Genomic DNA, 25,997 nt, shown 5'->3' with positions numbered 1-25,997 from the left:
CTCTCATGTTTGTCGGGAAAATATGAATCTACAGCCAGCAGTTGGTTCACTTAGCTTAGCATATAGCTTGGAAACAAGGCGAAGCAGCTATTTATTTGGTTACCTTTAGATGGGACCAGGCTAGCTCTCGCCGTCTATAATCTAAGGGGACCAGCTCCATCCTTGAATTAAATTTACAGAGAAAAGTTGACATTATAATAAATAAAATAGATTTTAAAAAATCAGTAAAGCATTGGGACTGACTATGAAAATGTAAAACTACCCACCATTATATGGAGCTGATTAAATTGCATGTTATAAATTAGTTCAGAGCACCAACACAGCAAATGGACCAATTTCAAAACACACATTTACTTTAAGCTCTAAAGTTTCCCACTCACACTTCAATATTCTAATTTTGACAAACACCTTGCACACACAGTTTTCCTTTGATAATGCCATCTAACATCAAAGTATTTCTGCTTCTCGTATCTCATGATTTGAGTACTTTTCTCAACCACTCTGGGTCTTGTTCCTAACCTCGTGTTGGCCTTTCTCCTCACAGCAGCAGCAGCAGCGGAAAAGAACATTTGCTTAATAAAACCCCGAGGCCTTGAGATGAAACATCGTCCTGACGTGAAGACAATGTAAGCTGCTGGCTGAAGTGACATCATGAGACGCAAAAGAAAACAGAGGCAGACAACTTGAGGCAGGGACACAACGAACAGCCTGAGAATGAGGCTGACCACAAAATGCATATTATTAAAAACAGCTTCTTCTTGACCCATGACTCTTTTATCCTCCCCTCCTTCCCCCCCCACACACACACACCAAAAAAGCTGCAACTAAACAACATTGTCAACCAGGACCAGGACCACTGACATACAGGAAACGAGGCCGCATTAACGCACCCACATGCAAACATATGCTCATTCCTAGTCAGCTGCTCGTGTGACTGAATCACAGCTGCCTCAACAAGCCATGGATGGATTCGAGCCACAGGTTTTGGCACGCAAAGGGGCCTGAAAAGGATTTATGGAGCACCTGCACACCGCTTTATGAGTGACACACCCTTTGCCTTTTCGAATTAAATGCGCTCTGATTCAGAGAAATCCAATGTTTGCTTTCTTTCTGGGAATTTAATTGGGATGTTTGCTTTTTCCTAAAGGCTTCACCGTGTTTGATAGTGAATCTGTGACAAAAGAGACGTGTCCTGGAAATCCTCCTCAGAGGCACAGATTTGTATTGAATAATTATTTATGTTGCTTCCAGAGGTGTGAATCACCCATAAGTCAGCACATCCTTCATTTTTTGTTGTGCGTCTTTGCCTCTGGGAATCGTGAAGGACTACCACTTCATTACTCAAGTTCATCTCAATTGCTCAGATATATATAAACACATAAGTCCAGTCTTGATTTCTTTCTCCTGCTACTCCAGAAACAGAAGGTCTTCGTCACAGATCAATGTCCCGTTAGTATCGTTTAATTTTTAATCACAAATAGAGAAAGAGAGAACATACGTTTTCATATCAAGTCATGCGTCATGGAATTCGTGACAATCAGTGATTACACATAAAAGAAACAGTATGTCTGTTATATTGTTAAACTCAGATTTTATTTCTGAGCGTGCCTCTCCTGAAGGGAAACTGCAAACAAGCAGACAGTGAGCAATAAGTCGACTCACATGGCCCACTGGAATATTCTCTGACTCATGTTATATTTTACTCTGCAACTCATACAGGTGACATCACAAAAGAAAACTGTCTCACTCAACCTTGCCGATGAGAATTGTATGTCATGACAAATGTCAACAAATTTAGCATAGAACAAGAAATAAGACATTGATTTAGTGTGTTGTTGCTGTTGAAGAAGGCCTTTAAATCAGAGGAATGTCAGTCAACCCTCTGGTGATGGTTGGTGCACATTCCTCATGGATATGAGACAAGAAAGTCCTCCTGAGTTCACATAAAAGCATCTGATGTGACTCTCTGTCTGAAGCTACTGTCTTCTCGGTCCTCGCTGGGTTCATCGCCCAGGGAGTAAAACGCAGGCCTCTGCTTGTGCTTCTTCTTGTGGCCCATCATGTGGGGCTGGAAGAGGCGGCTTATTGAATGCAGGCCCCTGGGGAGATCCGGGAACAAGTCCAGCTCCTCTTTGTCAGGCTGGGCCCGGTCCTGAGGCTCCTGGGCTTTGGGTTCGCCCAGCATTTCCCTCACCGTCTCAGAAATGCCCTTGTGTAGATAGTGGTAGGCCCTCTTCCCGCAGTTGTCCCTGACCCTCGGATCGGCCCCGAGCTCCCTCACCAGCATGGCCATGATGTACTCTTGGTCATGCAGGGCCGCAATGTGCAAAGGAGTGTACCCGCCGTGGGTTTTCGCATTGACGTCAACGCCGACCCCTCCTTGCCTGGATAGGTCGAAAATCTTCACGAGCATTTCACTGTTTCCACATTTGGCTGCCCAGTGCAGAGCGGTGAACCCCGACATGAAGTCCCTCTTCTCTGCCAGCTGGTTGTCTCTCAGTAGCAGGCCGTACACTTGGCCCCAGAGGCCAGCGGCGCACTTGACCAGCCACTCGTGCTCTGACTGCTCCAGGGGAACCAAGGAGGGGGCCCTTGTCTCTCTGGGCTCCTCCGGCTCCTTGTTGCTCTTCATTGACCTCCTCAGCTGGGGAGAGCCAGTGGCGCTGGTCTCCACTGAAGGGGGTCGTCTCTTGCTCCCGAAGGAGTCCAGTTTGGGGCTTCCAGGGGGGTCATCCGGGTCCACTTTCAGTTTGCGGATCTCCACCAGGGTGGCGCTGGGTGGCACCCTCAGAGGTAAGGCATACGGTTTGCTCTTTGCCATGGTGGGCTCATTTAACCCACCCCTCCTTGCACCGTTATCGCCTGTGTGCGCCTCCTGCCTTTGGATCTCAAAACTCAGCATCCTTTTCACTTTAACAGCCTTATATTTGCTCTTTTGCAACGCCATCTCGATAGGAGTAAGTACATCTGTGGGGTTTTCTCCACTTTCACCTGCCTGCTCTGGATCAGGCTCAGACACAGCTGATCTCTCCCCGCCTGCATCACCGGAGCCTCCGGTCTCCTCACTCCGCTGCTCACCTGTCAGCGGGATCTCCTTATTGTCGGGCTCGTCCACGCGGCTCTCCGCAGTCTGGGCGCCGTCCAGCAAATGCTGATATATTTTCCTGACGACCACGTACCGGACACCGTCGATTTCTTTGACGACGGCAACTTTGTTGACAAACGTCTTAAAAAGCTCCTTGTTCTGTTCTTTCTCCGCGGGATTGTCGCAGTCTATCGAGCCTTTGAATTTGCCCACCAAGTCGGATTTCTTCACTTTCCCCCCCTCCGCGATCAGCAGGGACAGGACGCATTCTTGCGTCAAAACCATTATTGCAATATAGACTTAAAGTTATATAACATCTATAACTCCGAGAGCCGCGCTGTTTTGCTGCCGCCGTTGTCCCGGTGAGAGTACAGGCTGTCTCACCTGGCCGCTCACTCTCTCCTCCCCACCTGGAGGAGTCCTTTCCGGGGCAGAGCGCGAGACGTGAACAAGATTTGAATAATATATGCATATTGTTTTCCTACAAGCAAAAGTGAGAGTTCAAGACGAATTATGCCTTGTTTATTATTTGTTACAATAAAACTAAATACTTGTGGTGTAGCCCATATAGGATGTCTGCTTGTGTTTTTTTCTTTTAATAAATAGATTTCTTTTTTTTAAGAAGTATGTTTTAACCTACTCCATAAGACCACATATAAACTATTACAGTCTCATTCCCATTTAAAGGCTATAAGCATTAAACATATACAATATTTATAACATTTGCATATTATCAAGTAACTATGGCTCACATTAAGGGCTATATTTTCAAATGATCAAAACACGTGTTAGGCCAATCATTACTGCAGGTTTTAATTGAATTCCCTCTCAAAATCCAGTAAAAATGCATAGTACAGTACAATAAATCCTAAAACGTCGTGTGTGGTTTTATTCAAGCAGTTAATAGACACAATGTCAGATGGCTTGCTGGCTGGGTATCACACTCGAGCAATCGAGGTAAAATATGAATGTCCCATCTTGAAAACGACACACGCACACGCGCGCGCGCACGCACGCACAGATAGTTGGATACACTGAAGTGATGATTGGGTGTTTTATTATCCCGAATGCCAACACACATATTTGTGCTCCCACTCTGTCGTCCTGCGGTGCTTATTTCTCCTGTCCTGGCTTGTAATGTGTTTAACATGACATTCCAAGACTGAATGGGAGTTCCCGAGTAGTGGCCATATTGGAACATATCTGTCACGTTCAAAGATATAACCTGAACGTCAAGATAGTTCACTTCCTACTTTAACGTCCGAATAAACGTTGAGCGTTACACCGCCCGAAAACGCCTCTAAGCGACTTTGAACGGCTCCGAATTAAAATATAACAAATATTACAATATTATGAACGATAATAATATGTTATTAGCATTAATAAAAGCAGAATCTAAATCAAAAACGTGGCAAATATGAAGTAAATGTATAACATCCGAATTTATACGCATGCGCAGAATAGGAGTACAATTAAAAAACACTATTAGCGCTGTTTACCGATTTATTTGCCCGCCGTCCCGCCCTACTTATTTAAGATAGCCAACGTGAGTATTTTTGCACAGCTGTCGACTCCCGGCGAATGTCGCAAACCAAGAAAAACAAAACAAAATAGCCTGATTGAGCGAAAACAGGGGCGACGTAGCGGTGAGTCCTCTTGTCGCCAGTAGCTCGCAGCCTCCCTGCCAGTTACCAGCTCGTCTCCGTCGTGTGCTCGTGTCCCTCTCTTCCTCCCCTCTGTCAGCTCGGCTCAGTGGTTCAGTAGGCTTGTACCGAGAGACGAGGGCTGCTCCCTTTCGCCTCTGCTTAGTCTGCCCAGCACAGCAACGCCATACATTCCGCAACCATGGCTGCCACGGACGTTGACGTGTTTTCGGTAAGTAAAAGCCAGTGTTTCTATTTTATTTTCTTTCTTCCTCCTTTCCCGTTGGAACCCCAAAAACCAGTGCATCCGGGAATCACTCGGTTGTGATGAGTAAAAGTGTTGGTGTGAGCTGCTGTGAAGCTAAGCCTCCCCTCGATCTGTTGAAGCCTGTAATGTGGGTTCAGCCGAGATGGTGGTGAAACGGATTTCTGCGATGGTGACGGTTGGTTTCTTTCATGTACGACAAAAAAAAATGAAGGTGACGCTGCTTATTTGTTGACCACTTGAATGTCGTGACTTGTTACGTATCTATTTTTCGTAAATGCATGCGGTGCTGCATATATGGGGTGTAGCACATGCCACCATTAGACTGTTTGCTGTTGACATTATGAGAGGTGACCGTGAAGAGAAAGCCTTTAGGAAGCGTGTATACAAGTACAAGTAAAGTGGCTAGCTAGCAGATACAAATACTGTCAAGTTTTACACCGTTTGCTGTAAAGTTATTGCTGTGCACCACAGACACGCCTGAGCCCCTGTAAGGTGTATTACGTGCTATCCTACTAGTTACATGTAAGTTAGGCAGCAGCAGCTACAGTGTGATGAGCCTCGGTCCGAAATGTGTTGACCGTTGGTTTCTTTTTTTATCTTCCTGTTCAGGGGGTGCAAAATTGAACTTCCACTTTCTTGACGTCAGTTTTTATGCTAAATAATGTGCACTATTAGGTTGGGCACATAGGAAGAGAGAAGGGTAGAATGAGTGGGAGGGAGAATGCATCCTGCATTGCTTTCATAGTGACGAGCCCTGCTGTCGTTCAGGTGTGACCCTTTACAGTTTGGTGATCATGCAATACAGGCTGTCAATGTCAATAACATAAAAGCAAGAAATGTCAGGAATATTCTCACAGTCTGCACTCCAAAAAAAGCATTTGGGAAAACCAATATTATAGTGATGAGGCAACTACAAAGGAGGGGATTTATAAAGGCGCCGATTAACTTTTTGGCAGATGCTTGCAGAGATCTCTGCGGTAGTGAATTGGACAATAAGCAGCGCTGAGTTGCAGGGACAAAGAGATTAGGAAGACACTCTGGGCCACTCCCGTCACTTCTTGGTGCAACACCCGTCTACTATTAAGGAAAAGGACCCACAAAGAAGATACATATAGGTTATTGTACACTTGGTATTTCTTTTTTCAATCAGGTAGTAGTAGAGGGGGTGGGGGTTGCAGAAAATATTGTCTACTTGTGACTTCTAAAATGGCTCTTTTGGAATACAAAATCAGAGAATTGATTTATCCGAAAAAATGCTGAGAATGCAGGGAAACAGGCCAGTGGAACAACATTGTTCGCAGCAGCACAGTTGCCTGACCGTCTGTCCGACTTCCTGTCTCACTTTCAGAACTAAGTGAGACCATATTGAACAAACTTGACAGGCTGGCCTGGTGGTGTCCTCGCAAAGGGCATAGTGTTAATTATATGCAGCTATTGATAGGGATGTGTGGTCGGTCGCATCGTTGGCCCACATCAATCTCATCCAACGGGCATCGGGTTAATTTTGTAGGACAGAGCCATTTGAGGCGATCAATGGAGCCAACTACCCATCCATTGTTCTCACTCATTGATTGCATCCATCAGAGTGTGTAGCATATATAAAAGTGTGGTGTTCATTTTAAATGGTTATGTAATGAAATGCCCGACAACATATTCAGCGTGTACAGTGCTTACTGACCCTGACGAGTACGGTCCCTCCCGTGAGGCCCGCATGCATAAAATGAAATTAGCTTCACAAAGTGCTTAAAGGCAAAGAGACAAGGGATGTGGGAATGAGGGGCGAGTCACTTTATAGCGGCAGCGTTGACTGCTTGTGCAGAAAGTGATGGATATTAACTTGCAAATACACAATCACATTTGTGCTTTATTCTCTGTACTATTTTAAAACTCATTCGAGGACTTACAACTCCTTCCTTCAAAGCGTAGCCAGTGCCTTTTCCATGTTGTCCCAGCTGCATGTTGCTCACGACAGATTGCCCTGATGTTCGCTGTATATAGAACATACAGGCCAGAACTGCCTCGAGGCAAGCCTGTCAAATCCGATGTTGTAGATGGATCATGACAGCCGAGCTGCAGCCTCTGTGGTGATGAGTCAATATTCATCTTTAGAATAGATCAACATTTCTCAAAGACCTATCCGGAGCCCAACTTGTGACGCTCCAAGATTAAAATAGCTTCCCAAAACATTATTAGCAAAAGCTGAATGAAGATTTTTGAGGCAGTGCTGTTTGTTGGGATGTTGAAATAGCATTTGTTTGAAGAAGGGAAGGAAAGTTCATTATCATGAAACGTAGTCCACATTGAACAGTTGTTGACAGAATCGCCTGGAAGTTCGAGATTGTTTCATAGACTCGCAATTTTGATACTTGCAGCACCCTGCGAATCCATCACCAGCAGTCATGTGTGTTGTCGAAAGGCTCTCCAGCTCAGAGTGCTCTAATTCTAAAGTTTATTTGCTTCACAAGGGATTTGGGTGTTTTTCTTTTATCAGTTGTAAAAAGGCTGCTTAGAGAGTCCAATTTTTTTCAACTCTGGATTCTGAACCATGCAGCTTGCATGTGATTCCTGACCTGGCACAGATGGCTCTAAGAAGGGCGAAGACGACACAAAAAAAGGAAAATAAGAAAAAGGCATTTGCTTATGGTTTTCTCAAGTCAAAACAACATCTATGTGTGCACAATACAATACATCTCTCTTGATTTTTCTCTGATTAATCATCATCACAAAACAAAAAAAGAAGGATTTAATGCATCCAAAAATGGCACAAAATAATAAGTCTAACCCTGAGCTGTGTATGTCTGATTTGAGTCAGTATCCATTGTTCAACAACATTCAGTAACATGCATAACTGGTCTAGCTCTTGAATACTTAGCATGTGTGAACGCTTTTACATTCATGGGATATAAAAAGCTAACCAGATCCAGTTTTACCTCTAATCCAAAAAGAAACATAAATATTTTTTGGCTTGTGGCAAATAAGAAAACTGAAAATCCATGTAAAGATGATTTGAGCCGTGCATTGGTCTCGTAAAATGGTTCCTGTCTCCCGTCTGGCTCTTATTTTTTTTGTCTTTCCTGTTGGGCATAGAGGAGTGACGAGGCTCAGCAGTAATGGGGCCATACAACTGTTGTGCATGACTGTGAGACTAGAGATTGAGAGAGATTAGGTATTTGAAAGGATATACCTGGCGGCCCACACATCATGCAAATCTCAACCATCAACATTTTTACCATTATTACACCACCTCTTGCTCGCACAAGTAGCGGCAGGAGAAGAATTATTGCAGCACACACAATCTATAGGTGTGGTACCTGGTGCTGTCAGTAGGGGATGGGTATCGTTTTTTTTTTTTCTGATACCGGTGCTAAACCGATACTTTTAAAATGATACCGGCGCCTGAACCGATCCTTTTTTATTGCCAAGGCAATTTTTTTTCTTCAAATTGAACAATATTATTAACTGTTTAAAGTATACTATAGATATAAATAAATAAATAAATAAATAAATAAGTACATACAAAACACACTTCAAACTACAGCTTCAAACCTTTTAACTTCAAACTATGAAAAATATATATTTAAAAAAAGAACAGACACAAGCATCAGGTGGCCTGATGGGACCGTGTGCAACAGAACTCAGACACTGTTGGATCCTAAAACTGCTGCTTTACTGGACTACACGTCATCATTAATATCAACTGGAGAGATTTGTTCCATCAAGCCGAGGACGGACGTTCAAAAGCTCGTGCTCGTGTCTCCAGCGATCTTTGTGTGCGCGCACCGGTTCTCGGTACCCAACCCTAGCTGTCAGTATTGCAAAAAACATCTGATCCAGAGGTTTCTGGCTTGATGACATAATCCTTTGTGCTGCAATTCAGTCCACTCAGAATATTATTATAATTAAAAGGTTATAAGGCCCTTTCATAAATCGACATGACCGTCATTGGACAGGAAGCACTAATTAGAAAGAGCAGGCATAAGGAAATACAATAACACATTAGATCCAACAACCAAAAGACAAAATATAATATAAAAAATGCACATATATTGAATACATACAATTATAAGAAAGCCTTACAATAACGTTAGTTTTCAAGAGCAACATAAAAGAAGATTTTTGCAAGTCTGAATTTCTCTGGCAGGTTGACGTTGTATAGTAGTGACAGAAAAAGCTCTGTCCCATTCAGTCGCTCTTAAAAAGCAAATGTGCATGCTTACATTTCTATTCTAAATTCTTTAGGATCCTGCCTCAGTGTATATATGTCTTTTAAGATAATGAACATAAAATATAGATACAGGAAGTGGAAAATGCCTGAAAATATGGAATAATCTCTCGCAGTTGAACTGTCCTCTTTATTGAAAATTGAAAGTGGAAACAAGACATGGAAGGGAAACTAGTTCTACACAAAGTGCACCTCAAGTTATTGTAAATATTTGAAGCCTTTTCAAAGGCCTTCCCTCACTGTGTGCACACACACTCATTCACTTGCTCACTCACTCACTCTCACAAACATCAGCTGCAGCAGTGTGTGTCTCAGTCTGTCAGGTGGAGGCTCACTGAGGCAGACACAAGCTGAGAACACATAAGTCAGGTGGGAAAGGAGGCCAGAAGGCAAGAAGGAAGCTGAAGAGGGGATAGAGAGACAGCAGGTCGGAATGACTGATACGAGAATTTCAGGTCATATTAGGACTGTTTGCCGAAAATGTTTCGCTGGAGTGAAAACATCTCGGTTTTGCCTTCAGTTCACGTCAGGTTGGATCTGCGTCATATTTACTGAACGTATGTTGAGGTCACAGATGAGGCCTTGTGCCTTGCACACTGCCAGGCAGTATTCACACGTTTGTGGAATGTTTAGAAATGCTTCTTCTTTGTTGCAGTTTAAAGACTAAAACAAATAGTTTTGATCAGAGGTCAAGATGGGAGACGTGAGGCAAAGATACTTCATGAGGCGAAAGGGACAGGTGAATGCTGGGAGTTAGTTTTTTTTCCGGTTTGGTCCATTGATTTGTCTGCTTTATGAACATGGTCAGCAGTTGGCCGTGACGGACAGCTCATGAAGGCAGTTAAGTCCTAACTCAGTCAAATCTGAACATGCAAACATACATGCCTATATTTCTCACTGACACTTCCCGAAGATACCACTTTCTCCAATGTTCAATGCAAAGAAATGTCCATAAATCTGCCTAGAAATCACGAAAAAAAAAGAAGCTGCTTATAACTCCAAAACTGAGAATCCTCACGTTTTCAATTAGTATCAAAGTAATCCTGAGAGAGTTGTATCCTTTGGTCAATTTCAAACAGGAATTGCCAATAGCTGATGTTGCCAATTTTTCAAAATCTAATATATAGGCTTAAAAAAAAGGGCTCATGTTGAAGCCTTCGGTGTAACTCACTGAACACATGGCAACAGTATACTTCCTGGGTTTGGGGAGGGGGCACAGTTGTCTTGATTTGATCTGAGGCGTGGTGGTGGTGGAGGCCCAGGCCCAGTGTCAGACCTTGACATATTCATTGTATTAAAGTCACTCATTAAGCATAACATGTGTGAATTTTTTTTTCCCACAGTAATTTTATAGACTTAACAATCATTTAATCAGCAACTTCATGGAAAGATAATGCTACAATGAAAATAATCATTAAATATAGCCATTTACTGAACGGTCTACAGTGACAGCTAACACTGTAATAGTCGTTAAACGAGCGTAGGAGTATTTACACTTTGCGTAGAAAGACATACTGTGACCATGCTTTATTTGTTGGATTCATATAAGTTCATAGCTTTTGCTACGTATTACTGGATATGTGCTTGAACACTTTAAGGCATAAAGGAGCACCTGCCTTTTGCAGTGCGAACATATATTTCCAGCTCTTTATTTGACATTGAGGGGCTTTTTTTACAGCAGACGTTTTGACTTGCCTTGTAGGAAAAGCACAGGTGTTACTGATAACGTTAACGATTGGCTCTGTTCTGTTGGAGTGTCCCAGTAAGCTGTGACAGTGAGCCAGCAAGCACAGTGCCGTGACTGTGAAAAAGGCCTACTGTTGAGAAGGAAAAAGCAGTTCCCAGCTATCCGCCCGCTACGAGCACACAGCATTGTGAGCTGGCTTTTATGGTTTGTGCCTCATTTCACTTTGAGCCACCTGGGGCCCCCTCTGTGAGGCCACTTCCTGTTAGCTCAGTGATAGGGTGGCCTGAGAGCGGACTGTTGCTTCCTCACTGAGACAGTTCACCAGAGGCTTTTCATTCCTGTCATACTTTACAATGCTGCGCTCCTCCTCTCTCACGTAGCTCCGACGGGTGGTCACGGATGCCTCAGAGTTTCCCTAATAGCTGCCGGTTATATATCTATAGCTAATGGGTGTGATGCTGTTGTCGTCATTAAATGTAAATGTTTCAGGAACTAAGGCAATCAGGTTTATTTTTAGCTCTGTGATGCAGGGTTCATGTAATCCGATTGGTCTAGCTTCATAAAATGGAAATGGAAATTTTTTTATATATATATAGTGAACTATGTAATCATTCAGTCAAAGTACAAACAAGAAAATGACCAAACATGGAGATGTTTTCACATGACAATAATCACGTACTATATCTGCATGAAAACATAGACTTGCATGCAACCTAAGTCTGGTCAGTGTTTCATTCTCCTACTACTGTATATTTATGCTCTAGGCATTTCAAAAGGCAAATCTTGCAAAAATTGTTGTTGACGCAATTGTCTGGATATTTTGCAGATTAGGATTTTTCATACAGAAAATATGATCACATGATCCACTTCTTCTTCCCCTTCTTCTGCTTCTACAAATCTTGTTTTATTTCAGCAAGTGAAGAAACCGGCTAATAAAGCCAGATTATTGGGTTTTACTTGTGTCAAGTACTTTCTATTAATTAAATCCAAATTATTATTTCAAACTACAGACATACTGTACATTTTTGTACAAGCAGAAAACAAGGAAACATTTTTTTGGCTCTACATTTTTAGGGCTCTACCACTATATTTAATACATATATTGAAAGAAGCTATTTCAGCATAATGAGTAGCCTACTTCTACTTTGGACACAGAAATATTATCAGACAGCAAAATATAATAAATGTTTCTGTGTTTGCCAAGTTTTTGTTGCCCTGCTGCTTTTACTTCACTACTGACACGCTCACACTGAGTCAGTTAAGTCACAATTTGGGGAGTTTGTGTCCACGAAGATAACACTGTTGGTCAGGTCTGCATGCTCTTTTTTGTCAGTCACAGACCCATCTGCCTCTTATGATTTAAACACAAAGATTATGCGACAGCTCAGTCTGGTGCGGTGCAGGAGGTCAACCTAGAATTATCTCATGAGTCAGGATCTTTGTTATTTTTCTTAGAATTTCAACAATGTGGTTAGAGAAGTTTGGAGACAGGTCAAAAAAGTGTGATTTGCTTCTTTACTTTGGCCAATGCTTCTCTGAAGTACCAGACATGTATTGAATAGGCACACGTAGTTTCCAGAAGTAAGCCTGTGTGACTCGGAGTGTAAATTCCTCAAATTGTGGTGTAAATAAAAAAAATTCCCCTCTTTCACAAAAACGTTTTCAAGGTGCCCTTTAGCAAGACTCCTAATCACCAACTGTAAGCGGGTAGGCAGCGTCCACACAAAACTGGAAACGAAACCGGGTGTTCATGGGAACAAGAGCATGCAGGCCTTTATTTATCTTTCCTTGGATAAATAAAGGCTAATATAAATTGCGGACCTCTCTCTATTTTAAACACGACTCAGGCATCCAGCAAGTCATTGCACCGGTTTCCTTCCAGGCCCGATACCAGAGATCACACCCTCCCCCGCCAGCAATCTGTCCGAATATCTCACACGCTGGGAAGCATGAATGTTGGTTGACGAGCTCCGAGTTTACAGTAATTATAAAAAATAAAAATAAAAAAAGGCCTCTTCCTCCCTGTGGCAAACACAAGTTCATGATACTTACAGGTTTTGTTTGGCAAGATAATCTTCACAAACACCACTTTTAGGCTTTTTGAAGTGTGGATGCAATCGGCAGAAGTAAAAAGCTCACGTCAGGGTACAAACAAACTACAGCACGTTTACACAACGAGGTTGGAAACACTGCCTTCTTTAAGACACGTACAAGCTACCAAATTTAAGAGAGGGGTATTTACTGAACTGCTTTATAGAATGGAACAAAACGTTAAAATATCTTAAGCTTGTCTTGACTAGACGAGGGAACTGGAAGTGCAACAATTCCAACTCATTTCCGCGCTTTAGGACTTGTTCCTGCATCACTCTATTTACAGCTTATATCGATTTTATTTTTCGTCATTGAACACGGATGTTAATGTAATGAACTCGGTGTGCTCAGTATTGCCGAGCTCAGCTAACGTCAGATTACTCCAGTGGTGTTTCCTGACACATTAAGCCCCATTTCCCTCTTCTTCTTCTTCTTCTTCTTCTTCTTCTTCTTCTTCTTCTTCTTCTTCTTCTTCTTCTTCTTCATCTTCTATTACGCACACACGCAGTGATCGTTCTTTATTGTGCAGTTCAGTCAGGTTTGTAACTCATGCAGAGCCGGCCTCCACCTCTCGGTTCAGTATAGTCGGGTTGCGTTCAGCTGAGCTCCGCTCTCGAGCTGCCTGTGTTCGGTGACATCAGCCTTCAAGTATGCAGTCCTTCATGGCTGAGCCGGGCGAGCTCGGTGGCCCCATTCATCTCAAGGTGCTGTCTGTTCCTCTCAAGCTCTAACTCGCTTTATTTTGACACTGACTGTCTATCCTTCTGAGGGGTTAGATAAGGAAGCTCAAAGGTGAAAACTCTTACAACCCAGTAGTTTTGTCTGTCTGCCTTTTTGGTTGGTTGTCTATCAGTAGTCTTTGTACTTTAAGTTCCAGGATGCCCTCTTCTAATTGCAGATTGATTATAGAGTGGATGTGCATGGTTTCTGCAATATTTCCTGTTGCAGGGGTGATTAAAGATCATTTGTAGGTGTTGTGTGAGAGGTGCAGCTTTGTTGCACTCAATGTAAATGTACTGGGAATATAGGGGCTAAATTAAGATGGATGGTTTTATATCATGTATTCACATTTCACTTGTACTTTGTGGATCATCAGTGCTGAAGTAATGGAAAAGAGTAGCTTGGAAATGTTTATGTTGTAATTATTCCAAAGACCTGCTAAACTTCCACACTGCAGCTCGAAGCGACTTCCCACACTCCGTATTAAATGTCTTAACGAGTTAATTTCTCCGGTTGCTAAAAAGTGCATCTTTTCTCGTTACTCATGCTTATGAAATTATTCATGAAGCTCATCCTTCCAGGCCCTGCTTATCTCTCTTAATGTTAGGCGGTGCGTTTTACATATGCAGAATGCACTGTCATTAACATAGGAATGTGATTGCTTCAGCTTATGCAACCAGCATTTCAATGTTTTGTTTCTGTTTGTGTCACTCAGAATGAAGAGAAGCGTAACCTAAATTTGGGAGGGCATGTTGGATTTGACAGCCTCCCTGATCAACTGGTCAGTAAATCGGTCACACAGGGATTTTGTTTCAACATTCTCTGTGTAGGTGAGTACTAGACAGCTGCGTGTAAACATTTCTCTAGTCAGTTTTCATCCAAACAGTATGTATAACTACACACTACAGACGCGATGAAGAATGAGTAATTTAACTCTCCCTCTCTCTACTTCCTACCTTCCACAGGGGAGACTGGTATCGGCAAGTCAACGTTAATGAACACGCTCTTCAACACCATGTTTGAGAACGAAGAGGCGAGCCATTATCAGAATGGCGTGTATCTGCGGCCGCGAACTTACGACCTGCAAGAAAGCAACGTCCACCTCAAACTGACGATTGTTGACACCGTTGGCTTCGGGGATCAGATCAACAAAGAGGACAGGTGAGGACGGTAATGTGTTAACTCAAGACCATTTTGATATATTCTGATAAACAGCACTTATTGTATTGTCCTACAAGTCAAATCTCATTCCTCTCGTCCTTGGAGCACATGTCTGTTTGACTCTTGACTGTGCAACGATAGATTCTCCTATCAAGTCTTATTCAAACCCGCCTTTCCAGTTACAAAACGACACACATTTTTCCAGGTTAGGTCCATGGTGCTTCAGGGTACAAATGAGAGAAAGAGACCCAAACTGACATCAGTCTGGGTTTGGGTTTTCCCCTGTAGGATGGAAATAAGACGAGGAGGGACAGCAATAAAGAGGAAATAGCAGATTTCTTTTTTCTAACATGCAGCTGTGGAATGCACTGTTCTTATTGTGACCTAGCCAGCCTAGCAGCACTCTCACGCCCTTTGATAGCAGCTTTCTCTGAAGGCTGTATAAACCAACATGCTGAAGGACAGACTCTGCAGTGGACTGTAAATGCACACTGAGAGAGCCTCAAAAGGTCAGAGTCGGTGCATTCCTCAGAGAAGATTGAAGAGAGATGTGACGGGAGAGGACAGACGACTGTAAACACGGTGCTGGCTGAGGATGTAGAATATATTAAGACTTATGTCTCACTCTGAGCTGTAAAATGTGGAAAGACTGCGATTAAATTAAGCAATTGTTTCCACTAACTAGCACCAGCGCACAAAGAAACAGCTGGCTATCCAATCTAAAGATCACTCTCCTCAAACTGAACTGTTATGCTCGTTTCTTGTCGGTGGCTCAGAGTGGCAGCAGATTTGATCATGAGGGCAAAAAAAAAAGCGTCAGGGGTTCCCTGTGACTGATGTGATGTTAATTGTAGCAGGGGTTTCAGATGTACGACGTTACTCAATTTGACAATTGTCTTGCCAGTTAGAGTAAAACGTGATAGCAGAGGTGCCCTCAGCTACAATGAGGCTAAGGTGGTCGTGTTGTGCCCAAATATAGCAACACAATATAAGCAATGCACATCTGTTTTTTTCTTGAGGCATAAATACAAGGTGGGGCTGGTGGAGGTGTTACAGGGTTATCACAACAGCGGATATGTAGTAACAAATGCCAAGTGATGTTGTGAGAACTAAAGGATGCCTGTGAGATGTGTATCTATGGCTATGATACAGTTTATTAAATATGCGGCTGGCTGCTAATAGTTTCGTTCTCACCTCTCTAAATGAGATAAAGTTGCTGACTCAAATAAACTTAAAAAACTACAAAACGTTGATGTTTGATCCACTGGTGACACTGTAGGCTACAAAGACCTTCAGAGCGCTGCGAGAGAGGACGGGATGTTTTGCCTCCTCTGTGATTTGTTTCAATCAGACTCCCATAAGCCGAGCACACATTTAATGCATTGCTCCGAGCTGAGAATCAGATCGCAGAGTTACTGAAAACATAACTGGCTCGGTTCATTTCCCCAGTGACGAGTCCATACTTCCTTTCACATTCATTACAAATGCATGAATAAGTAAGACAAATATGTATGCTTTTACCCACGGACATAAATCATGACAGTTTCTCTTTGGCTGTCTCCACAGTTACAAGCCCATCGTTGACTACATCGACACCGAGTTTGAAAACTATCTCCAGGAAGAGCTAAAGATCAAGCGCTCGCTGTTTAACTACCACGACACCAGGATCCACATCTGCCTTTATTTCATCGCCCCGACAGGACACTCCCTCAAGTCCCTGGACCTCGTCACTATGAAAAAACTGGACAGCAAGGTACACACAATTTACACACAGAGACCGCCTTCATATGCTGCGCAAAAAAAAAGCACACTCGCAAACCGCTGATTCTTTCACATTGTCTGTGAGTAACTTTTGGTGTTCCTGAAATCCGACCTCCCTTTCACCGGTGTGCATTTCACTGAGATGCTGACATTGCTGATCTTTTTGCTTGGGTGTGAACAGGAGTTCAGGAAAAGTTATTTATATATATATGTATATATATGTGTGTGTGTGTATGTATGTATATATATATATATATATATATATATATATGTATGTATGTATGTATGTATGTATGTATGTATGTATGTATGTATGTATGTATGTATGTATGTATGTATGTATGTATGTATGTATGTATGTATGTATGTATATATATATATATATATATATATATATATATATATATATATATATATATATAAATGTTTTGTTTGCTGTGTTGAGGTCCAGCCCACTTTATGAACTAGATTAGAAAACGTTATTAATCATAATTAAGGAATTGCCATATGATGAAAAACTATGCGATTTAAAAAAATGTATCCTTGTCAAGCAGGGATATAGAGTGAAATAAATAGATGCATAGAAAATCCTAAAAACCATCCTCTTGATGCTCATCTTGCCAATACTGACTTCCCGTTTGACATATTTGCAGTAGTACAGCAGCCAATAATCCCATTCAGAGCCAAATCGATTAGTGAGTTTTTGATTGCTCTTGTGTGAGTTTTACTACATAGGTTATTGATCAGGGGATCCGGGTTTTGCCATGCATACGATGTTGAGTAGAGGCGCAATCACCGGCGTGGCCTCAATTAGAAAACTGGTGAAAAAAAAAAAAAAAGAATCTCATCACATCAGCGCTTGGAGCATCAAAGAAGGGAGGGGGTGGGAGGGGGAAAGAGTGAGTTTTGGTGGGGCAAGACAGTGTCAGAAAGGGCGAGAAAACTATGTATTTTAATAGTGGGGCTATCTTTATGTTTGTCAGATGTTTTCCAGTTGAAGTTTGAGCCTCTTGTGGCTATTGTTATTTATGCTACCTACCACACTCTTTGTAATCCAAAGAAATAAATAGGCACGAATATTAAACTTCAGTTTTTACACAGATTACTTCTTTCTGCTTGATAACGCTCAATTCAATTCAATCTGTTGACATTTTGATAACATGTTTTTGCAAAACAGCTCAGCGCTGAACACAGCTAAAACCGTTTAGTGTTAAAAAAATCTTCAATCTTGGTTTCAATGTGTGTAATTTCAAGAAGGAAAAAGAGACTCAACACATTTTTAAAGCACATGTTCACAAAGCCCAGAAGAGAAGAAACAGAGAAGGAGGCAGTTAAGATGCAAAAGTGAAAGATTTGTGTCTTCAAGTCTGTATGCTCTTGTTCGAACTAAGGGCGACCATCAGATTAGACGTACTGATGTTTTGGATGTATACAAACACTTAACCTGAGAGAGTTGCATGCGCGTAGAAGAAACAATGTCATTATTGTCTTTTTGTATGCGTGTCTGCTTGTATGATTTTTTTAATTTTTTTTTTATATATTGGTTTTTTTTTCAGGGATGTATGTATGCTTTTTAACATCCTTTCACAAAACCTTAAGGTTCACTGATGGATGAAGTTGTGTTACAGCAGTCAAACGTATACACACAGCTATTGCTCACACTGTTATTTATAAATAAATGGCCAACAGCTCTGCTTGTGTCTTGTGTTATAATGCTAATGAATCCAGAACAAAGCAGATGGTCAGCTTGTGACCAAAACCTGCTGGCGTACCTCAGCCAACTATCAATGCACGGCTGCGCTACTCTGCCAAATGTGTCCTGGTACTATGACTGGATACTTCAGCCAACTGTCACTCTCAAAGGGGCAGTTAATAGTTTTATGAGGAATTCAGAAAAAAAAGTAATTGTATTTCATTAACCTTTTGTAGGTCTCAATGATGTTTACATTCACTAAACATAAATGTTGATTTTATATTTCACTTTGCTGTACACAGTTAAAGTTTAAGACATTTCTCATTTATTCCAATGTGAGTCATCGTCACTGTTTGGGCCTGAGGGACCACCTGAACTTCTGAGGCCAAAGTCACGGACCAGAATACTTTTCAGCAGAGAGGTCATCACATATAAAAGGGCCAAGATCCAAATGCAGCGCTTTTCTTGCTGTGAGGCGACAGCACTGACCACTGAGCCTCTGTGCCGTCTTTACCGGCCAATAGAGTGATAAAAACCTGGCACCCTGCGCTTGCCAACTGTCTCCCGATGCCATCCAAACCCCCACAGCCAACTCTCAGTCCCCTCCCTACCTGAGTTAAATAGATTATCCGTATGTGAATACGAGCTAAATGTGTTTGCTATCGCGTAGCAGCTTCCCTGCCATACTATCTCTTAATATGAATATGAATACCTCAGTTAAATCTCCCCATCCATTCGTGTGAACCAAACTCTCTTTCTTGTGAGTGTCTGTGAGGAACATTTTGGTTATGCACAGGCCTTTTTTTGCACAGTACCAGGAAGTGTTGAACGTGTCAAATAAGAGCAATGATGGCAGCGGGCACTTTTAATCCAAAGGGATTTACAGCATTGAGAGTGCAGCAGTGGGTTGAGTTCTAGGCTGAGTGGGTGGCCACGGTGAACATCGCTCTGTCCCAGCAATCTTTCTACTATGTGAAATATGACCACTGTTTTATCTGAAAAGCAAGACAGTGTTGAGGGACCTCAGTGTGGAGGTGACGATGTTTTATTTGACAGGCTTGACGGGGTGTTTTATGCAGCTGTCTTCTTCCACATGAAATAATAATGTGTTACAGGCAATATTTGCAGCTACTCGCCACATACTATCAATCTTTGCACATTTCTATAAGCTCTAGATGGCCACAGGTCGACCACAAAAGTGCCTGCTTTGTCTCTGTAGGCCTAAACAAAAGCCTGACTATGTCATAATGTAACTAGGGCTTCAACTCGTGATTATTTTCATCAAACTAGTTATTTTTTCATTAACTAATTCGCTGTTTAGTATGTAAACTGTTGAATACTGAAAAAATGCCCTCCTTATGTCCTCAGACCACAAAGTGAAAAATTAAAAAGCATTTGTTTTTCAGATTAACACTTTAATCTATTTACAAAGAATATATTTTATTTCCATGACGGGCATAGTTATGCTCTCTTATTTATATATATATATATATGCACATACATATACACACACACACGACTCTATACCTTAATTCTAATAAGATTGAGCCACTCGTCACTATATGTGAAAATGAATGTTTATCTGGAAAACTAAAGATACATGAACAGAGCTGTCTACCAGATAGCCACACTAAACACCGGGGAAGCAGACCAAAGATAACTGTTCCCTCTGTAGAGTTCGTTGTCAAAGCGAGACAAAGGTGTTTTTCTTGTAAATGGGGTCCGATTCGCCCCCTCCCTACAGAGGATGATTGAAGGCCCACTAGAGTGAGTTTGTTTTGTGGTGGATGAAGGCAGGAAGAGAGATGAGGGTTGGAAGGAGGTGTCCTTTTGTTTAAAAATGTTTTTTCTTAAATAGGAGAAAATCCTTACAAGTTAATTATAGGATGTAGACCATTTAGTTTGTATTTGACAAACAAGGATTTATATTTCCCTTCAACCTTCTAAAAATGTCTTAATATCCTCTATAACAGTCAAAACTACATGCTTCTGTTGGTTAGATTGTTTTGCCTGTTTGTACCAGATCAGAGGTTTTCAAGGGGTAGTTGATGAGGAAGCCTGGAGAGCGAAGAAACTGTGCGATGAAAGACAGATGTTTCTGTTCTAAAATCATCGAGAAGTTTAGTTTGAGTTTTTGGCTTGTCAGCAGTTGTAGTTGCTTTTAATTCTTCAGCGCCCAATTATCACACATTGCATCAAACTACGTACTCTTTCTGAGAGTTATAACTCAGTCCTCTATATCTGATATCCATTGTGACTAAATGTGACGTCCATAAATCTGATTAAAACAGGTTTTTAAGCTTTCTTTAGTATCAAAGTAAGCCATTGATAGTGGTATATACACCCATATTATTTTTGCAAACTTCTAATAGCTAATTTGGCATACACTGATAACTATTTGGGAATACCCTTTAGCCAGCTGGGAAAACTCTGCTGTGGGAAGTGACCAAACCTCACTGTCCCCTCACTCCTCACTGGCGCTTCTGTCGGCACCAGATCACGATCAGTGAACTTGGTTTGTTAATGAGGGTTAAATCCCGATGCCGGCTGCCCTGCTGTAAACTAATGATCCCATAAAGTATGATGAGCCTGTAATTTGACTCCTAACAAGCTCCGGCTCTGGGGCACACTATGGAATTGATGAGTGAATCTGTGGGGATCCTCCTCGTCCTCCCGGTTGGTGATCGGGGTAATGCAGCCGTGCAGAGGAATGCAGACGAACTGTGTGTTTATTTCTGCACATCTGCTGCTGATTGGAGATGAAGCCCAGTTTGTTTTCATAATCACTGTTCGTTTTATGTATCTGTTGGGGTTCTGACTGAGCTCATCCACTCTGCAGTGTTGCTTCACATGGTCTTGTCAGCCATGAATAGCAACGCACTGAGTTTGGTTTTTGCTTCTAATTGGGTCTTCAATATGTTCAGTGTTTTATTCAGAGTGTTTGTTCATGACCCGCTGACACAGGGAGGTTAATTGCTCTAATTTGAAATTGTGTTGATTGTCTGTGCATCTGCTCTCATCTTATTGCATTTTGTCTTGCTATGAGGATGCATGTCAGAGTAGAAACAACGGTACATAATGAATTCCACGTATTTGCTTTAACACAAAGCAAATTTCAATACACAAACGCATGTATATTTTTGGCAACCATAAAAACAAGTATAATGGTCCACACGTTCAATAACTCTGTTTTTCTCATCCTTTCCTCAGGTCAATATTATTCCCATCATTGCCAAAGCAGACACAATCTCAAAGAGTGAGCTCCATAAATTCAAAATAAAGATCATGAGTGAGCTGGTGAGCAACGGTGTCCAGATATATCAGTTCCCAACAGACGACGAAGCTGTCAGTGAGATCAACGCCTCCATGAACGTAAGTCATGCTGTGACACTCGCACATTTCCCTTTTTTACGTTTTTGCAGGCACATGAATGTGTTGGAAGTGAAATGATAGCATTGCTCTTTAGACTTGTGACACTTCTCAACATTGTTGGATTGAAAAGTAGCATGTGTGTTCCTACTGACTAGGAACATCATGTCTTCAGCACCACACGTGTCACACATCTGGTAACAGCAGCATATGTTGACACCATTTTATTACTTTTAACACGTGTTTCTCTTATTTAGACTCTTTGCCCTCCCACAAATCTGTGAGTGTATAGAGGGAAAAACAGTATAAATATGTGCAAATACCAGCTGACCCAGGACATGGGCTTGGACATGCAGGATATGCAAACATTTTATATATATTGTGTGTATATATATATTTTACACACAACTGTATGAATACTGGATCTGTTTGATTGCTCAATTTCTCATTTCTTTCCATTATAAAAAAGATTTTATAAGCTCAGTGGCAGAATGCTTTCCTACGAATGGCTGTATGTCCATTTGTAAGTTTTCCACTTGTATATTGGAAGCAAAACTGAATATGCCTTTAACTTTGTTTTAGGCTTTTTTTAGTTCTGATTTTATAACGGAGATGATGCATATAATCACAGTGTGCTCACACACCCACAGATCCACAACCAGTAAATTCTCTCATGGATAAATAAGTGTCTTGGTTTGCCCAGACACAGTCCTCGTACAGTGCCGCCGTCTATTCATAGTCGGTTACATCAGCGCCCACACTCACCAGCTTGTTCCTCTGAGCTGAAACCAGCCAGCTGGTTTCAACTGGCCACCTAATTTTTGAGGTTGCGTACCAGGCATGTTTTTCCCATGATGCTTCACTGCCGATCTTAACGAGGCTGTAGTAGCTCTGAGAGCAATAAGAACGTATGTGTGTGTATTTGTGTGTTTTATCACTTAAACTAAATAGGCCTCTCAGCCCTAGCTGAGCCACATGTTAAACTTAAAACACAGCTCTGGTGCAGCTCGCGTGTCGGCGTGGTTACACTTCTCTCTGGTGTGGTCTGGGTGTGAACGATAATAGAGACAACGGTCACACTGAAGCAAGTTTTATTTGAAAGCAAACACTTCATTTTTATTGATCTTGTTTGCTGTTATTTGTACATACCATGTTTGTGTTAGGTGATATGCAACTTGGGAAATGGTTGCTGTGCTACAAAGAATATCGGCATGAAGAAACTCTTTCAGAAAGTGTAACCCAGAAGAAAGGGGGAGCTGGGACTCGGCCCTTGTTGATGGCTCCAGTTACGTCTGTGGCCTCTTGACCTTTTTAACACACATCTTTATTTTCTGTGCAGGCCCATCTGCCCTTTGCTGTGGTCGGGAGCGTGGAAGAGGTCAAAGTGGGTAACAAAACAGTGAGGGCCAGACAGTACCCATGGGGTATCGTGCAAGGTGAGAACCTTCTCAAGCAAGTTGATCTGTGTGGGGGTGGAGGGTGGGATGGGGGGTGTTTTGTGTTTCTCAAGAAAACACATCAGTAAATACATGAAGGTTGATTCCATAAAGCATAAGTTAATTATTGCTTAACCACTTCCTGCGACTTTCTTTGACTTTTTTTCCGCTGATGTAATGCGAGCAACAGAAAGGCCTTGAACGGTAGTTGCCTGTGTCTTTGTTTGACAGCTCAACCCCATTTGCAAACACAAATCAAGTGATTTGTCTTTAGTAGTTAGAATTCATTTTTGCCTTGTGTAAACCTAGTTTTATATACACTAGCGGTTGGCTGGTAGTTTGATTGATTGTTTGGTTACAGGTATTAAGGTAAATGCGGTAGAAATGAGGGAGGGGTGCTATATTGTCACTCATTCGAATGCCTCTCAACCAATCAAGACACAGCGTCAGTACTTAAACTGTTGTTCAGTCTTTTTTTATGACACATTATGAGTGCATGCATCGTGATTTATTTATTGCATTGTGAATGCATCTGAAAGTGGTCATGGTGTATCATGTTTGAGGAAGTTCATCCTCGGTCTCTTTCCGTTTCCTGTAGCCTTGCTCTACTCAGCCTCTGTTCGGGTGTGGCGCTTTAGTCATATTTAGGACCCAAAGCACTAAATGTGGATTGGAAGTGGACAATAAAAACTAGAGCTGCAACAATTTACAATGAGATAGACTTGTATTGATTCCCAGCGGGAAAATTCTGTTGTTAAAGCAGCACACGGACCGCAGTACAGATAAATATGTAATAAGAGGTTAATATATCAAATTAGAAACTAAACATCTAAACAAGAGCATTTTAAGAAAAAGAATGACATGGTAAAGTGACAGACTAATTAATACATTAATTGGATGAACATTTATCTGCAACGTTTTTAGATATTTTGATAAATTTTATTAATATTTTTTTTAGCAAAAGGCCCGAAAATTGCTGGGATTTTCTTCTCAAACTCGAAAATTTGCTTTTTTTGGGCCATATGCAGAAGTAAAGATTTACCAAACAACACAGAATCCGGTGGGTGGAGATTGTTTTACGAAATGCGCGTGCATGTGCGTGTGCGTGCTGCCCATGGAGACATTTTCGTTTCCCACAGCTCATTCCTCTGTGCTGGTCAGTGAGAGTAAACATTTTAATTTAATAATGTCACTGAGGGTTGTGCTGTGAGAATATTACAACTCGGATGAGAGTTGCTCTCTGAGTCCTTCCCTCCCTCCCTCCAGCTCTCTTTCTCTTCCTTCCTTTCCTCGGTTTACCGTCTTCCTCTCCATTATCCCCTGAGCACTCTCATTCCCCAACCCTCTGAGGACTAACTCTATGGTTATTTATAAAGCCTGCTGTGTGTCTCCTGGGGGACAGATTCCTTCTGACTCATCAGTCACCATGAAACACACAACCTTGCCCTGTTTTGTAATACACAGAATAGTGCCGTCTGCAAAACGTTATCTCTGGTTTTCTGTCAACTAATTTCTTTCAAATTTGTCTCCATCGCAGTTATCTTGTTGTTCTTGTGCAGCAATTAACAAGTGGTGGATATTGTCTGAAAACAAGTCTTGAAGCTGGTATAAATACAGCAAAATGGTGACTATAAAATGTCAAAAATACATGGGTGTCAAGGGGGAAAGTAATGTGCAGTGTAAAGTAACCAACACATCTACATCTAACCAGAACCAGACTATCTTTAACATTGTGATTAGTTCAGAGACACGCAACATGCCAGATGTTTCATAAAATAGAAACTGATTGGGCCTTTAATTTAATCTAAAAGTTCTGTTTGTGGACTAAAGTTTAAATGAGAATCACAAGATAAATGTATTATTTCTAAAGAAAATATTGACATTGTCATTCGTTCTTCAGCTTTGTTATTATCTGCATCTAATTATCTTATCAACCTCTTATCAACCTAACAACAAACAATCTGCTTTGATGCGATGTATAACAAGAAAACGACTTAGCTTTTAGTCGGCCTGCTGCCCACCATTCATACAACACACTTGTCACAGTATCAGAAGACAGGGGCAGAAAAGGGCCGAAGAGGACAGAAGTCTGAGTGTTTTCCTCCATTAGGCCGACTGAAAGAACAGCCTTGGTGAATGGAAATAGTTTGCAGATGTTATATAGACGGGTTATGGTAACCTATCGAAGAGCCATGGGAACTTGAAGTAAGACGTGTGTGTGTCCGCGTGTGTGTCCGTGTGTGTGTCCATCCCTCAGGATCTTGATGCTCTGTTATCTCTGAACTCCAGACATCTGTGACATGTAGCAGACCCCTGCCATAGGGGTCTGCTACATCTGCAGGCTTCTGTTTGTTCAACTGTGCATGCATGTTGTCGTGGGCATTTGTATGTGAACTTGGATGTTATCAGTCAATGACTTTGCATTTAGATTCTCAGTCGTCTATTTTCTCTCTCTTTTGATTACTGCATTCTTGAAATTAGGGCTGCGCGATATGTTTAGGCTGTTGGTCAACTTGTGTGTCAATCGCTAAGAATCCCGAATTATCTGCTCTCCGTCATCCATCCTCAGTAGCTTTTATTATGAAGTGAACAAGTGAAAGTCGGCCCTGGACTTCTGTCTCAGACCAGCCCACCAAAACCCACCTGGTTATAAACTGCAAGCCACACGTTACAATGCTAATATTTTTTTAGGGTTAAATAATTAACACAAAAAGTTATGTGTAAATCAAGACATTCAGCCTCTTGTCTGATACAAAGTACTGAATGTGCAATATTTCTATAATCTGTAATTGTTTGGTAATTCAAACAGTATTCAGTGTGTAGTCTCTATGCATGGCAGTGTGTGTCTGTCAGTCGTTGGT

General features: G+C 41.7%; 2 protein-coding genes across 2 annotated transcripts in view; one reads left to right on the top strand and one right to left on the bottom strand.

Moving 5' to 3' along the window:
- Positions 1–1,939: 1,939 nt before the first annotated feature.
- On the bottom strand, positions 1,940–3,385 carry sowahaa (sosondowah ankyrin repeat domain family member Aa; the record flags this gene model as incomplete). The annotated part of the gene is made up of 1 exon (XM_079237819.1): positions 1,940–3,385. The coding sequence occupies exon 1, from the start codon at positions 3,368–3,370 to the stop codon at positions 1,940–1,942; it is 1,431 nt and encodes a 476-aa protein (XP_079093945.1). The 5' UTR covers positions 3,371–3,385.
- Positions 3,386–4,839: 1,454 nt separating this feature from the next.
- Positions 4,840–25,997, top strand: part of septin8a (septin 8a) — a gene marked incomplete at its 3' end in the record, with an annotated part of 34,065 nt that continues 12,907 nt past the window's right edge. Inside the window, exons 1-6 of the mRNA XM_079237607.1 lie at positions 4,840–4,960; positions 14,432–14,546; positions 14,682–14,877; positions 16,444–16,630; positions 21,542–21,703; positions 23,040–23,136. Coding sequence (XP_079093733.1) covers positions 4,931–4,960; positions 14,432–14,546; positions 14,682–14,877; positions 16,444–16,630; positions 21,542–21,703; positions 23,040–23,136 — 787 coding nt within the window. The 5' untranslated portion in view covers positions 4,840–4,930. The remainder of the gene's footprint in view (positions 4,961–14,431; positions 14,547–14,681; positions 14,878–16,443; positions 16,631–21,541; positions 21,704–23,039; positions 23,137–25,997) is intronic.

Source organism: Taurulus bubalis, assembly GCF_910589615.1.
Source record: "Taurulus bubalis genome assembly, chromosome: 2".
Classification (NCBI taxonomy): domain Eukaryota; kingdom Metazoa; phylum Chordata; class Actinopteri; order Perciformes; family Cottidae; genus Taurulus; species Taurulus bubalis.
This window is presented reverse-complemented; position numbering and strand designations above follow the sequence as displayed.